This window comes from Sitophilus oryzae, unplaced genomic scaffold (genome assembly GCF_002938485.1).
Source record: "Sitophilus oryzae breed Bouriz unplaced genomic scaffold, Soryzae_2.0 scaffold_808_pilon_pilon, whole genome shotgun sequence".
Lineage (NCBI taxonomy): Eukaryota > Metazoa > Arthropoda > Insecta > Coleoptera > Curculionidae > Sitophilus > Sitophilus oryzae.
The window spans coordinates 4,601,387-4,615,251 of NW_022147426.1; the positions used below are offsets into that span (position 1 = coordinate 4,601,387).

At 31.5% G+C, this 13,865-nt stretch overlaps 1 protein-coding gene and 1 long non-coding RNA gene across 2 annotated transcripts in view; one reads left to right on the plus strand and one right to left on the minus strand.

Annotated features, from left to right (window-relative positions):
- Nucleotides 1-13,865, minus strand: part of LOC115888770 — a 93,506-nt gene that overhangs the window by 69,892 nt on the left and 9,749 nt on the right. The gene's annotated exons all lie outside the window — the stretch shown is intronic.
- LOC115888764 overlaps nt 1-13,865 on the plus strand; it is an 81,960-nt gene that overhangs the window by 59,710 nt on the left and 8,385 nt on the right. The window contains exons 2-3 of the mRNA XM_030908606.1: nt 2,856-2,988; nt 12,714-12,856. Coding sequence (XP_030764466.1) covers nt 2,856-2,988; nt 12,714-12,856 — 276 coding nt within the window. The remainder of the gene's footprint in view (nt 1-2,855; nt 2,989-12,713; nt 12,857-13,865) is intronic.

Consider the following 13,865-nt stretch of genomic DNA (forward strand, 5'->3'; position numbering starts at 1 on the left):
TTCTTTCTCGAACATCAATTAATGAAAATAATAAAATAAAAAACTTATACAGAGTGTATATTCAAACTTAAAAGAGAAAAATATTTTCCTTTTATCGAAATCTACCAAAGCTCGGAAAAATATAATGCATCTATTTAAGACTCATCCTGTATAATAAATAACTATTATTTTACAGAATTAATATTAACAAACCAAGACTACTAGTATGACGTCACGTTTTCTTACCTCATACGTCCCATTTTACCCCGATTTACCCTAAACCAAATTCAACAAGTAATTTTTCACGCTTTTTTTTAACCTTAATTCTAAAAATCTGCAACATATTCTGTCATAATTTCGACGATTACACTTTCGCAAACGACAAAACACAAAAAAGCACGCCCTGAACGCTTTAGGGGAATTAAAAGTAAAACTAACAGTGGAATCTGGGGCCGGCGTGGCCTAAGTACTTAATCCCTAAGTACCGGAATGTTTCGCGGAAGAGGTGAAAAGATACATAGAGCACAAAATCCGACTCGGGTGTATACTCCGTAATCCGTGGACGCGACGAGGAAAGTTTGGGGGGAAGGTGGTTAGCTTCGGTCGGGGATGTAGTTACAAACGCTTTAATTTATGGGTTCGAATTAGAAAGCTTGTTAACGTATTTCGATTTTTTACCGTAGAAAAAATGACATTTATTTTTTTCCTGTATCGAAAAGATTTTTTTTTATGATTTAATTGTTATACAGGGTGTTCCGAACTGTATTCCGGAAATTTCGGCAGCGTATTCTGCAAATAAAATTAGGTTACACACAACAGTCGTAGAACTTACATTTCAGTTTGATATTTACTTGGTTATTGTTGACACCGTCTCAAAAAGTCTGAAATTGAAACAATTACAAACATTTTCCTTTGAAAAAAAATCTTAAAACCAAGTAACTTTATTTTTTAGTGTTTCTTTCCTTCCTTTAGTACGAAATATGCAATTTGTAGTTTTTAGAATTTACCGCTATGACTATGAAATGGTTTCGACCATTAAAATTATGAGATTATTTCCGTATAATTTTGCCCGCACTAGACGAACGGCCGGCTCGATTTGCGTGATTATTTTTTATGAACGCCGCAAACGTAGAATATGGCTCTAAAAACTGAAAAAAGCCGTAAAAAAATGTCGATAAGATAAATTTTGTTAGGGCAACATTGAATTTTTATTTGGTTATACTACTAGCGATTTTTTTTAATAGCTTCGTAAATGGCATTGTACGTATACGTTATTTTATGGTATACATTTTAAAGCGGAACTCAAGAATATCGATGGTTTTGGTGATTAACTTCACAAAATCTTCATCTATATCTACAGTACGTCTGCTGGATCTGTCTCTATGAAAGGAATGCGGACAAAAAACATTTAAATAAACAACAATATATTTTATATGTCGACATGACGAGTACGTCACCGCAATTCGCTCCGCCCACTCATTTTATTGGCTACTTGCAAATTTGCCGAATTTTTATTGATGGGACGCGTCGTCTAATTTTTTATGAAAAACATGGAGAGAATATCGTTTCCCCTCTCAGGGATACCCCGTAGCTACAGAACGGACAGACGTACTGTACTTGATAGATATAAAATTTGAATAATTTTAAATATTTGCAGCCCAAAAATAAGATATTTTGCTCAATCCCCATACAAAATTAAGTTTTCCTCCAAATGAACAAAGTAAAAGTGAAAGGCTATAAAATTTTCCGAATTTTCCACGTTCTTTGGAGTTTCAGACCTGTTAAAACGGAAAATACAAGCCTGGAAAGTGTAATGGTCGATCCTGGACGAAAATCATGTCCGTTTCTGTTGGGGAAAATTGGGAAAATTGCGGGAAATACCGTCAAGTACTTAGGGAAAAAGGGTAGAATACAAAGGGAAGTAACAGGAAGCATTAACATAACTTTGTGTTTACACGTTTTTTGGTCAGAGGTGTAGTAACAAAAAGTTTGTGAAATTCTTGAAAATCCAGAGGTTTTTTCAAGAATCTAACATCAGTTTAATATAAATGTTTTAGTATTTTAATAAAGCACGCTTTTAGATGTTTCAAAAAACTTTTAATAAGAGTAACTTTAACTCTACATATATGTTTCGGCTTGTTAGGCCTTTTTCAAGAGTTTTTTAAGAACTAATCGTCTAACTACACTGTAACTATATATATATTTGCTATGGGGGTGGGTTCAGAGAGTTTACAATAGGGGTAATAAAAAATGTGTTTAGAAATCCTTGTTGGTCGTTAACATTATTTTCGTTTTTAACAGATTTTAGTATTTCTAACTGTTCAATGTAATTTAAGCGTCTACCTTTTGTTTCTCTGTGTAGTAACTTAATTGAGTTTTCATTAATTTTCTCAATTAAGTTACTACACAGAGAAACAAAAGGTAGACACTTAAATTACATTGAACAGTTAGAAATACTAAAATCTGTTAAAAACGAAAATAATGTTAACGACCAACAAGGATTTCTAAACACATTTTTTATTACCCCTATTGTAAACTCTCTGAACCCACCCCCATAGCAAATATATATAGTTACAGTGTATTAGACGATTAGTTCTTAAAAAACTCTTGAAAAAGGCCTAACAAGCCGAAACATATATGTAGAGTTAAAGTTACTCTTATTAAAAGTTTTTTGAAACATCTAAAAGCGTGCTTTATTAAAATACTAATATTTCAACGATGTTTCACAAGGAACCAACCACAGCTTCAGTACAATTTATTGTAAATGTTTTTTTTGGTGTGATTGGTGAATTTAATAGTAAAAACTTAAGTCTAAAAATATGAGAAAATGAAGAGTGAATTGTTTCAATTTGAGACTTTTTTCCTTTTTTTTGCAGTGATTACAACCAAAGTTCGAGGGCATGCCCATTGCAGCCAAGATGAGATCATGAAATGTTCCAAACCTTTATCCGTCCTGGATTCTGGCTTAAATTTCGTCTCCACAAGAGCGGATTTAGATAGAATATGCCCGTAAGTATCCAATTTACCTAAATAAATACCGTATGATCGAAAAAAAACGACGCACAGTGGGGTATTTGACACAGATAGTTGATCGAAATTTTTTTTATGTAGACCTTATATAAATTATTGCTATTTTCAATTAAAGAAGAAATAATATGAACAAAATAAAAGATAATTCGTCGATTCTAAAAAAAAAGAAAGAAAAATCACTGTTCCAGGTTTCCACGGTCAATGCCACTAATGCCAGTAGTAATATCGCAACTAATACTACTAACGCTACGACTGATCCGCGAGCAATGCCCAGACGACTAAAGTCGCTACTAATGCCAAATTCTGCTATACTGCTAGTAGCACTAATGCGATCGCTTTGTACACAACAATGCCATCGCGGTTTACACCTCGCATTAGTATATCACTGATTGGCAAATTAGATGAAACCAAGAATATTTTTCTCATTTTATCAGCAAAGTCGCAAAAAGTCGCAGTATTTTATTTTACTGTATGAAAGCCCAATGTTTACTAAGTAAAACGTATATAGACAATATGCTGAATTCTTCGAAATGCGCAACTAAATCTCTAAGTATAATAAAAATGTCACAAATGTAATCAAATTTTCTGAACGCCTAACTTTTAGTTGCAAAAAAAAATCGTTAGTATAGAGAATATCAAAATAAATAATACGTTTTTGTAGAATATACCTATACCTGCAGCTTGCTGAGCCATTTTCAATCAAAACAATAATATAAACGTAAAAAGAGCACAAGCACAACAACAATTTATAATTTTAAACATAAAATTTAGCCATTTAGTACCTCTTATCTGTGAGAAGTAACAACTTTGACGTTTCGTTGAAACAAATGAATGCAACTAAACACACCTATAGCAACGCCATTCATGGCAGACATGATTTAACTTATCATTTACCTTTTTCATGCTAATACCCCACCGTGCGGCGTCAAAAGCGGCTAGGAAATGACAATCAACGATAATTTTGGCAAAGTCAGTCTTTAGATATCATTTACTAAAAATTCACAAAAAAACTTTACTAATTCAAAGGCAAAAATTAACACTAATATTATAGAAAAATTCAAAAACCGAATGTTTCCTGTATTATCCTGTGGTATGATTGTCTGTACCGAGTGCGTTTCAAAAGTGGCTCACCCCTATAACTTTTTTAATTTTTCAGTTAAAAAAAACGAGATTTGGTATGTTAGTATATGACATAAATTAGGATTGATTGACATATTCAATTGTTTTCGGTCACTTCCTGTTTCACCGGAAATGACTACAACTTTTAATTTTTAAATGGCACCATCGGTATTTTTTTACTTTATTCAATAGAAAATGACACTCTGAATAGAATGAACTTTTGACATTTTCGCATATGGTTTATTTGAAATTATAACTTGCGGTTCGTAAAGAAAATTTGACTCTAAATACCAAGTGTGTGGTATCAAATTATTCGTAAAAAAATGCTTTTTCCAAATATGCTAATGAGCCACCCTCGTTCCATTTGAAAAAGTGGAGATGTGATTAAAAATACAATTTCAGGACAAGACACTAAAAACTAAAGACTTTTGATTAAAAATTAGTGTTTTTATCACAGTCATGGCACCCTAGATTGAAATTTAAAATACAATTTTGTTTTAAGCGATGTCATGCTACTCAGAGTGTCATTTTCTATCGAATAAAGTAAAAAAATACCGAGGGTGCCATTTAAAAATCAAAAGTTGTAGTCATTTCCGGTGAAACAGGAAGTGGCCGAAAACAACAGAATATGTTAATCAATCCTAATTTATGTCATATACCAACCTACCAAATTTCGTTTTTATTCGAGCCACTTTTGAGACGCACCCGGTATAACTATCAGAGAAATCAGTAAAAATAGAGTTATCTATAAAGACGTCTCTAGAAGTCCTTTACGACACAGAATTTATTTATTTCGTATACAAGGCTCGCTTTTTTAGCGCTTTTCTTCCTCATTAAATTGAGAAATATTTCGACACGTATAATTGAGGTCGAGTTTTCTTTTCGGTGGGAAATTCGCTAGGAAAATACCGCGCAACGGCTGAAAATTTCATTTTATGCTGGCACATAATCGGGCTGACGATACTCTCCGGAAATTGAAATTAAAACTTCAATCCATAATTAAAATTTCCCACTTCCAGTCTTTTTAAAGTGCCTCTGGTGTCTTTTTTTGTTAAAAAAAAAAGATAGTGGGGTTAAAAAATGGATTATACCATCCGATCGAGAAAAAAATCGCCGGTATGGTGGTCTTTGAAAAGACAATGTGAGATCAAAGCATTTTTGAAAATTTTCGCAAAAGAAAAAAGTGACATCAGACTGGTTAAAATTAATCAACACAGAATTTTTTTTAAAAAACACTCTTTATTTCTTCTCGCACGTTTTTTAATTGCTTCCATTTTTGAAAATTTTTGTATTCCTTTTCATAAGTTATTCGGGATTTAAGTGGAAGTAGTTTGGATATGGCGTTTGTCGCCTCAGGTTGAATATCTGTTGGTAATTTACTTGTTTCGTTTTGAGCCATTTCTGTCTCCAATTCAATCAGCAATCGACACGAAAGAGAATTAAAAAATATTGATTCAAAACTGACAACTAAAGAGACATCTTTATTTATTTGCATATTTATTTGTCAAATTACATAGAAACCAACGCCAACTCAGCACAATATTTTTTCTACTCGTATTCCTTGAAATAATCTTTTCCGTCTTGTATAAAAAATAACTATTTTATATTGTAAATCACGTTGAAAATATTAATACTTTTGTGACGTTTGAAAAAAAAATCATTTCCCAATAGGACAAAAATTAAAGTCATTAATTTTATGGAGACAGATGAAAAAAAGAGACCAAACCGTTTTTGAAAATTTTCGCAGTGAGAAAATTTGACAGACGCGTTAAAATAACAAAAAAAAATTATAAAGAAAGTTAGAAAGTAATAAAAGTATTTTAATAATCTCAATCGAAAATTCAATAATTATTGTAATTCGATTATAGATTCACCTCAAGAACAGTTAACCTAATAGGACTGCTCATTCAGCCCACTGTGTCCGCCAGGTGCATGCGAAAACTACTCGCTTTGTGACGTCATTGTAGCCCTTGTCATGGTTGTCAGTCCTTATCCGGCAACTAATAATACACACACGTGCATTATTGGTTACCGAATGCAAAACGTTCATTATTTAGTTTATTTATTTAAACACCTTATATGTATGCAGTATAGAAAATTAACTGTATAAATCGTATTAAATACTCGGATAATGCATTTTTAAGAACAGCACTTCCCAGCATCACCTTTTGCAAGCATTCTTTTTAGAGTACTTCCATATTCTGCTTTAAAATAATTAATAAACAAAGTCGTGAACACTTAGTATGCACTTTGTCACAATCCACAACACAAAATGAACGTATTTATACACTCTATAGCTCTAAAAACTTTAAAGACACCTTTTTCACATTTAAAATTGACAAAATAATTAACTCAACATTTCTCAGCTGTTATTTTTATAAGTTTACCATAGGCAACTAATAATACACACTATCATGACAAGGCCACGAAGGCTTTGACAAGGGCTACAATAATGTCACAACTGTCAGCTGAAGCGCGGGAAGAGGCGAACGTACGTCTTATGAGGATGAGCAATCCTATTAGTTTATCGTTCTTGGATTCACCTGCTGGAAAACATAATCAAAATAATAATATCTTATTTTGTTTTTAACTTCCAAACAGAAATAAACCAAAAAATGTTAGTTAAAAATAAGTTATCGATGGTATTTTTACACGTCCTACCACAAATCTATTCTACCTGCTCCTTCCCTATAATTGTAGCACATAAATTCCGGCATGAGGAGTTTTCCAAGACCGCCAAAACCCACCCCTTTCTTAATGCCCGCCCATCGGTTAGCTGTTTATCTGTAATATCCTTCTAAACGTGTGTACACGGCATTATTTCCTTCGAACACGTCCGCTGGTTTAATGGTAAAATGGACAGACGGTACAATAGCCAGATGTATACAACGTATATCAAAATGGAACAAATAATTTATTTCTATACAGTGTCACAAATTACCTATAACAGATGCGAAAGAAAGCGACTGCATCGGAAACCGCTCGGCAAACCCGACACGCCTATTGAGTGGTGTAAATACACCAGTCGTTTAGTCCGGAAACCTATGCTGTGTCGTATTCGCTTGCTGGAATGACATAGTGCGTGGTTATATGTTTCTTTTTAAAAACGCGTGTAGGATTTTTGTTGAACTTTTGAACTGTTATTTCTAAGTTTTGGTAATTTGTATATCTTATTTAAAATGGGATGCAAATGTGTTTATTTATAAGGAAAAAAAGATATTTATAGTATAAAAAATTAATTTATTTAACAAAATTTAATTAAAAATGTGACAAAATAGTTACCTTTCTATTGGTTCTATCGGACTTTTTTCGACTATATAAATCTTTATTTGTAAACTTTAATACATCAAATATTTTCAATCTGAGAGGAAATTTCTCACATGGGTGGTCAAATTTTATAGTTTTCATTATTATTTCAAAATGCCTTTAATTATGTTTGACTACATCATTAAAAAGGGTCTTCAAATACATCAGTGTGATATTTGTCTAAAATTTGCAAAAGAATCCGAATCTCTGGATAACTCGAAATTATTTACCCATTTAAAAGCCTTTGATCATGAAAGTGGAAAAATTTATTCATTTTATTTACAGGCTGGAACAATTATTTATATTAAATTTTGATTGAGTTTTGCACTGAAGAAAACATTCAGAGGCTATTTGATATAATGAAAACTATAGAATTTGACCACCCATGTGAGAAATTTCCTCTTATTTACATCATTAAATTATTTATTAGATTGAAAATATTTTATGTATTAAAGTTTACAAAAAATAAAGATTTATATAGTCGAAAAAAGTCCGATAGAACCAATAGAAATGTAACTATTTTGTCACATCTTTAATTAAATTTTGTTAAATAAATTAGTTTTTTATACTATAAATATCTTTTTTTTCCCTAATCTCCTACGAGCTGATATAATATGACGAGCAATCTATTAAATTACTGCGAGATTATACAGAAAAGTCCACAGACTTCGAGACATAGGAAAATCAAGTCCATTTAGCGTGTGTCCAAATTTTGACACGTTTTCAAAAATGACAGTTTTGTTTAGACTGACGTTTAATTTCACCTGACTTCTCGGTGAATGATTTCTTTTTATGGGGGTACATAAAATCTAAAATTTGCGGCCATGAAGAAATTCAAAACTTGGAGCAGTTAAGGCAGAAAATATTTAATGTCTTTGACACTGTCGCCCCTGATATGTTATCCAATGTGAGGAGGGGATTTTATGATCGTTTGGTTTAATGCAAGAGGGAGGCACTTTTGAACAATTTTTGTATTTTTTTAAATTTCATTATCCTGTTTTTTTACCGTTTACCCATGGGAAAACGAAGGTCCTTTTCAGGACCACAAATATTTTGATTGAGAAAATTGGTAACTTTTTTTGGATTAAAAAACAAAAGTTGTTAATATAATACCAATTTAAAAGTGTTTTAGTAGTTTTAATACACACTATGATATAAAATTTATTATTATTATAATGTACATTATTAATACTATTGTTCATTCGAAATGGCATTAAGGCCCAATTGCAACAATGATTTAAATTTTTCTTAAAGATAAGTAGAGCTTAGAATGAGCTGTATTTATATTTACTTTAATAGTCACCTTAAATGAGGGAATTTGACTGATACAATTTTTGAATTTGAATTGTTTTTAATGATACTAACAATTTTAGTTCAATTTTTAATAAAATTTATTAAATATTAATAGAAATCTAAGAGATTTGAAACCTCTTTTAGCGATTTATAACATTCTCAAATGAATTACAGGTGCCCTTATTTTCTATGAAAATCACACAGCTTTTTTCATAGTCGCTGCAGTTGCTACAGCTATAAAAAACTAATTTTTTAAGGTGTGAAAATTGCGACACACGCTAAATAGACTTGATTTTTCCTATGTCTCGAAGTCTGTGGACCTTTCTGTATGTACAGGGTGTCAAAAATAGTGTATCTAACCTCGGTAGGTCATTCTACAGATAAAAATAAAAGAAAAAGTTCCTATGAACATATAAGCTTCCAGAATAAATTTTCTAATCATTTTGACCGGTCCCTGTACATTTTTCTCCGGTTTTCCGTCCCAAAAGATCCGACCGATGAAACGCTATTTTCTCTGGATTTTAATCGAACACCAGAGCGAATTAGAGGAGACCGCATGGCTCTGGCAAATTATGGAAATTGAAATTGATGTGTGCCAGACAGAGTCGCGGAGACAACGACAACATTTTGCGAATTTTAAACCAGCCAGCTTCTTTATTGTAACGACTAAGAAATGGGGATAAGGATCATTGTTCCTTTATTTTAATCTTGTTCCAGTTCCAATGTCACAGAAAAAAGACGTAATTTACTCTTTTAGAGAGAAGATTATATTTTCACCAGTAGTGATGGGCATTACGATTCTTTTTTGTGAATCACAGGGTTCAATTTTTTATAATGAATCGCATCTCACGATTCATTTTTAGGAAAAGGGTAAAACGGAAACCCTATTACTAAAACTTCGCTGTCCGTCCGTCCGTCTGTCACAAAGGTCTATCTTATGAACCGTTATAGCTAGACAGTTGAAATTTTTACAGATAATGTATCTATGTTGCCGCTATAAGAACAAATACTAAAAACGGAATTAAATAAATGTTTATAAATAAAAAAGTACTTTCACTAAACATTATCTTTTAAGTAAGAATTTTACATAGAATCTTTCGAGTCCTCGGTGTCCGCTTGGTTAAAGCGTTAGGACTTTACGCTGTTGTTCGAATCCTAGTCAAGGCGACTTTTTTTTAATCGTTTTTTTTTAATTTTTACATATTTATTTTTACTTTTTACATATTTATTATTGATTAATACAGTTTTTAGTAATGTGTTTCTTTATTTTTTTTAATTACTTATATGCGCGTTCAAAATTTCAGGTAAATCGGAAAAAAGTTTATAATAATATAGTGTACAATGTTGTATAGATAATGAATGGTATGGAACCCTTCGTGCACCCTTGACCAATTTTTATTATTCGTTCAATCTTTAGTTAATTAATCATGAAATCCAAAGTTTTTTTTGTAAATTTAGCTGTTTTTTGGACTGGATTGTTTTTTTCTTAGTAAGACAATAACTCCAAATTAAATAGGTATTTTTTGATGATAATGGAAGCCCTACATTATTTCTCAACATTATTACCCTCTTATTACTCCCAGAGGTATCAGATCATCTATAAAAAATATAATAAAACAACAAATATATGGTGTTTTCCTGTATTTTCCCACGATTTCTCGATACAGAGTTACCACTTTTTTAAGACAGACCATAAAAATAATAAAAAAAAGGCTTTCATATATGCGAACCAAACGGTATGGAAGGTATGGATATATAAAATCGAGAGCTTCGTCTATCTCACGTTTATGATGAAATATACTTCACTGTCACTTAAAGGAGCAATTCGCCTATATTTCAAACGTATTTGAACTCTGTTCCGTGTTTTTAGATGTTTTGTTGTACAGGGTGTCTTTTAAGTAATATATTTCGACCTCAAAAATACGCTTATGAGTTGTTTTTGAAAAAAAAAATGATAAAAATGTTTTTTTCTTATGACTTAAATAATAACTTATCGAAAGTAAGGTTTTGATTTAGTGGGGTTTTTATTTTTCAATAACTTACAAGGCAAATAAAATAATAAGATAATATAGAGGGTATCTCGTGTAAAAAACATCATAAGTTTTAGTGCACGGCCACACAGAAAGCGTTTTTTGCGTTTTTAGCGTGAAGCGTCTTTTGCGTCTAAAACAAAATGACAGGATTATATAGGAGTGGCCCCACCAAAAGCGTCTAGCGGTCGGCGTGTCTCGCAAAAAACGCAAATGAAAACAAATCCATTTGTTTTCTGTAGCGTCTTTAGCGTTTTCTATGAGACCCCGTCATAGGCGAACGTGATATTTAATAATAGAATAAAAATAAATTAAATAGTAATAGCATTTTTTTCAGTTTAGGATATTATCTAAAAATATTTTTATAGAGCATATCTACTGTTTAGGAAGATTCTATTAAGAAATGTTGAAAAAGTAATAAATTAAGGGAATATTTTCTTACGCGTAAAAAATAGTTTTTTCTGCGTAAAAAGTGTTTTTTTTTTCTGCGTAAAAAAGGTTTTTTTAACAGAAACAAATGGTTTTGACGCGTAAAAATTAGTTTTTACGTGTAACAAATAGTTTTTTACACGTAAAACATATTTTTTTTGTGCAAAAAAGTTTTTTACCAGAAACAATAAGTTTTTGACGCGTAAAAAAATAGTTTTTTGCGTGTAACAAATAGTTTTTTACACGTAAAAAATATTTTTTTTGCGTAAAAAAGTTTTTTTATCAGAGACAATAAGTTCTTAACGCATAAAAAATAGTTTTTTACTTGTAACAAATATTTTTTTACACGTAAAAAATATTTCTTTTTGCGTAAAAATGTTTTTTTACCAGAAACGATAAGTTTTTGATGCGTAAAAAAATAGTTTTTTACGTTTAACAAATAGTTTTATACGCGTAAAAAATAGTTTTCTACCAGTAAAAATAGTTTTATACGCGTAAAAAATAAGTTCTCGACGCGTAAAAAAATAGTTTTTTGACGTGTAACAAATAGTTTTTTGCACGTAAAAAATATTTTTTTGGGTAAATAAGTTTTTTTACCAGAAACAATAAGTTCTTAACGCGTAAAAAATAGTTTTTTACGTGTAACAAATATTTTTTTACACGTAAAAAATATTTCTTTTTGCGTAAAAATGTTTTTTACCAGAAACAATAAGTTTTTAATGCGTAAAAAATAGTTTTTTACGTTTAACAAATAGTTTTATACGCGTAAATATAGTTTTCTACCAGTAAAAATAGTTTTATACGCGTAAAAAATAGTTTTTTACATATAACAGTTTTATTCGCGTAAAATAATAAAAATAGTTTTTTACGTGTAACCAATGGTTTTTTACACGTAATAATTTGATTCACTTTTAAAAAATTTGTATTAAAATATCAATATTTTTGATATGCGTAATTATTAATTACGTCGCGTCAGTACGTATTTCTAAGCCGTTAACACGTTTCGTTACAACTAGCTCGTGTGTCAGGGCCGTCTCACTAGCTCGTATGTCACGGCCTTGAATGTTTACTTAACTTGCTGAAGAAGTTTCGACAATTGCTAACTTTCATATGGAATACAAGTAGCTCTAAAACTCTTAAAAACATAGTTCAAATATTGCATTTGAAAGGCTCACTAGTTCTATCTACAAAGAAGTAAACAATCATTGAAATCAATGCATGAACGATTCGAGGTGTAACGCGAACGTAGTCGCGGGAAAAAGCTAGTATTATATTATAATTACAACAAGTAACCACAACACTACAACATAAAAAACTATAACAAGTAATCACAACAATACAACATAAAATAACTATACACATATAAACTAAAATTCGTAAAATAAATGGCAAATAATAATTATTATTTTTACACACACCACTGGTACTAGCAGTAGATTGTGTTTGTCCCAATGAAGATACATTTTTTTATTTTTAAAAGTATTCACTAATTACCCTGTATACTGATACTCATGTTTCCTTTTTCAGGGACCTGAGAGAAGCGATCAAATGCATCCACCAGTACACGCGCTTCTGCATGAACTTCAACGACAGAAAGCATTTCAAGAAGCTGTTCCACGGTACCGCCGAAATGGTCAACAACTTGTGCAGGAATGGAACCTACCAGGAAGGTAAGACCACTTAAATGCCTTTACCCATCTTTCCCTAGAACGTACTCGATAAATGTTATACAAACCTTACCAGACCTTAGAGCATTAATACATATAGATACAGATTTTTCGAACGATGTTCTGTAACTAACATTAACTCCAAGGTTTTTTACTCTTTTTTCCACACTGGAATACATGTTTTTATGTTTCAATTCTGTTATAATAAGTAAATAATAATGTTCTAATCATTTCGACCACAAGTTCTGATTGGCGTTGTCGACAGTTGACTAAAAATGCTACTTGGGAAATGACACCTAGGGCTTGACCTCGCCAAAATTATTCCTCGGGCATCTTTGACGCCGTTTTTTTTTCGATCGTTTGGTACTAATAATTTAGATGTTCTCTGCAGCCTTTTAATACAAATTAATTAAAAACCGAACCAAATAAAAGAATTTTATTTGTAGGATTCGTATTTTTTAGCGTGTAACCAACCGACTAAAAATTCAAGTTGGGAAATGACGCCTAGGGCTTGACCTCGCCAAAATTATTCCTCGGGCATCTTTGACGCCCGTTTTTTTTTTCGATCGTTTGGTACTAATAATTTAGATGTTCTCTGCAGCCTTTTAATACAAATTAATTAAAAACCAAACCAAATAAAAGAATTTTATTTGTAGGATTCGTATTTTTTAGCGTGTAACCAACCGACTAAAAATTCAAGTTGGGAAATGACGCCTAGGGCTTGACCTCGCCAAAATTATTCCTCGGGCATCTTCGACGCCGTTTTTTTCGTTTGGTACTAATAATTTAGATGTTCTCTGCAGCCTTTTAATACAAATTAATCAAAAACCAAACCAAATAAAAGAATTTTATTTGCAGAAATAGTATTTTTTAGCGTGTTTTGCTGCCGGAAAAAAAATGTCCGTTTTTTTATCGAACTGGGAAAATGAAAAACAAACAAAAATAAATGGAAACAGGCCGATGCGTCGGCAAAACTAAAATTATATATCGGTTCGAATTAAAACATTATAAA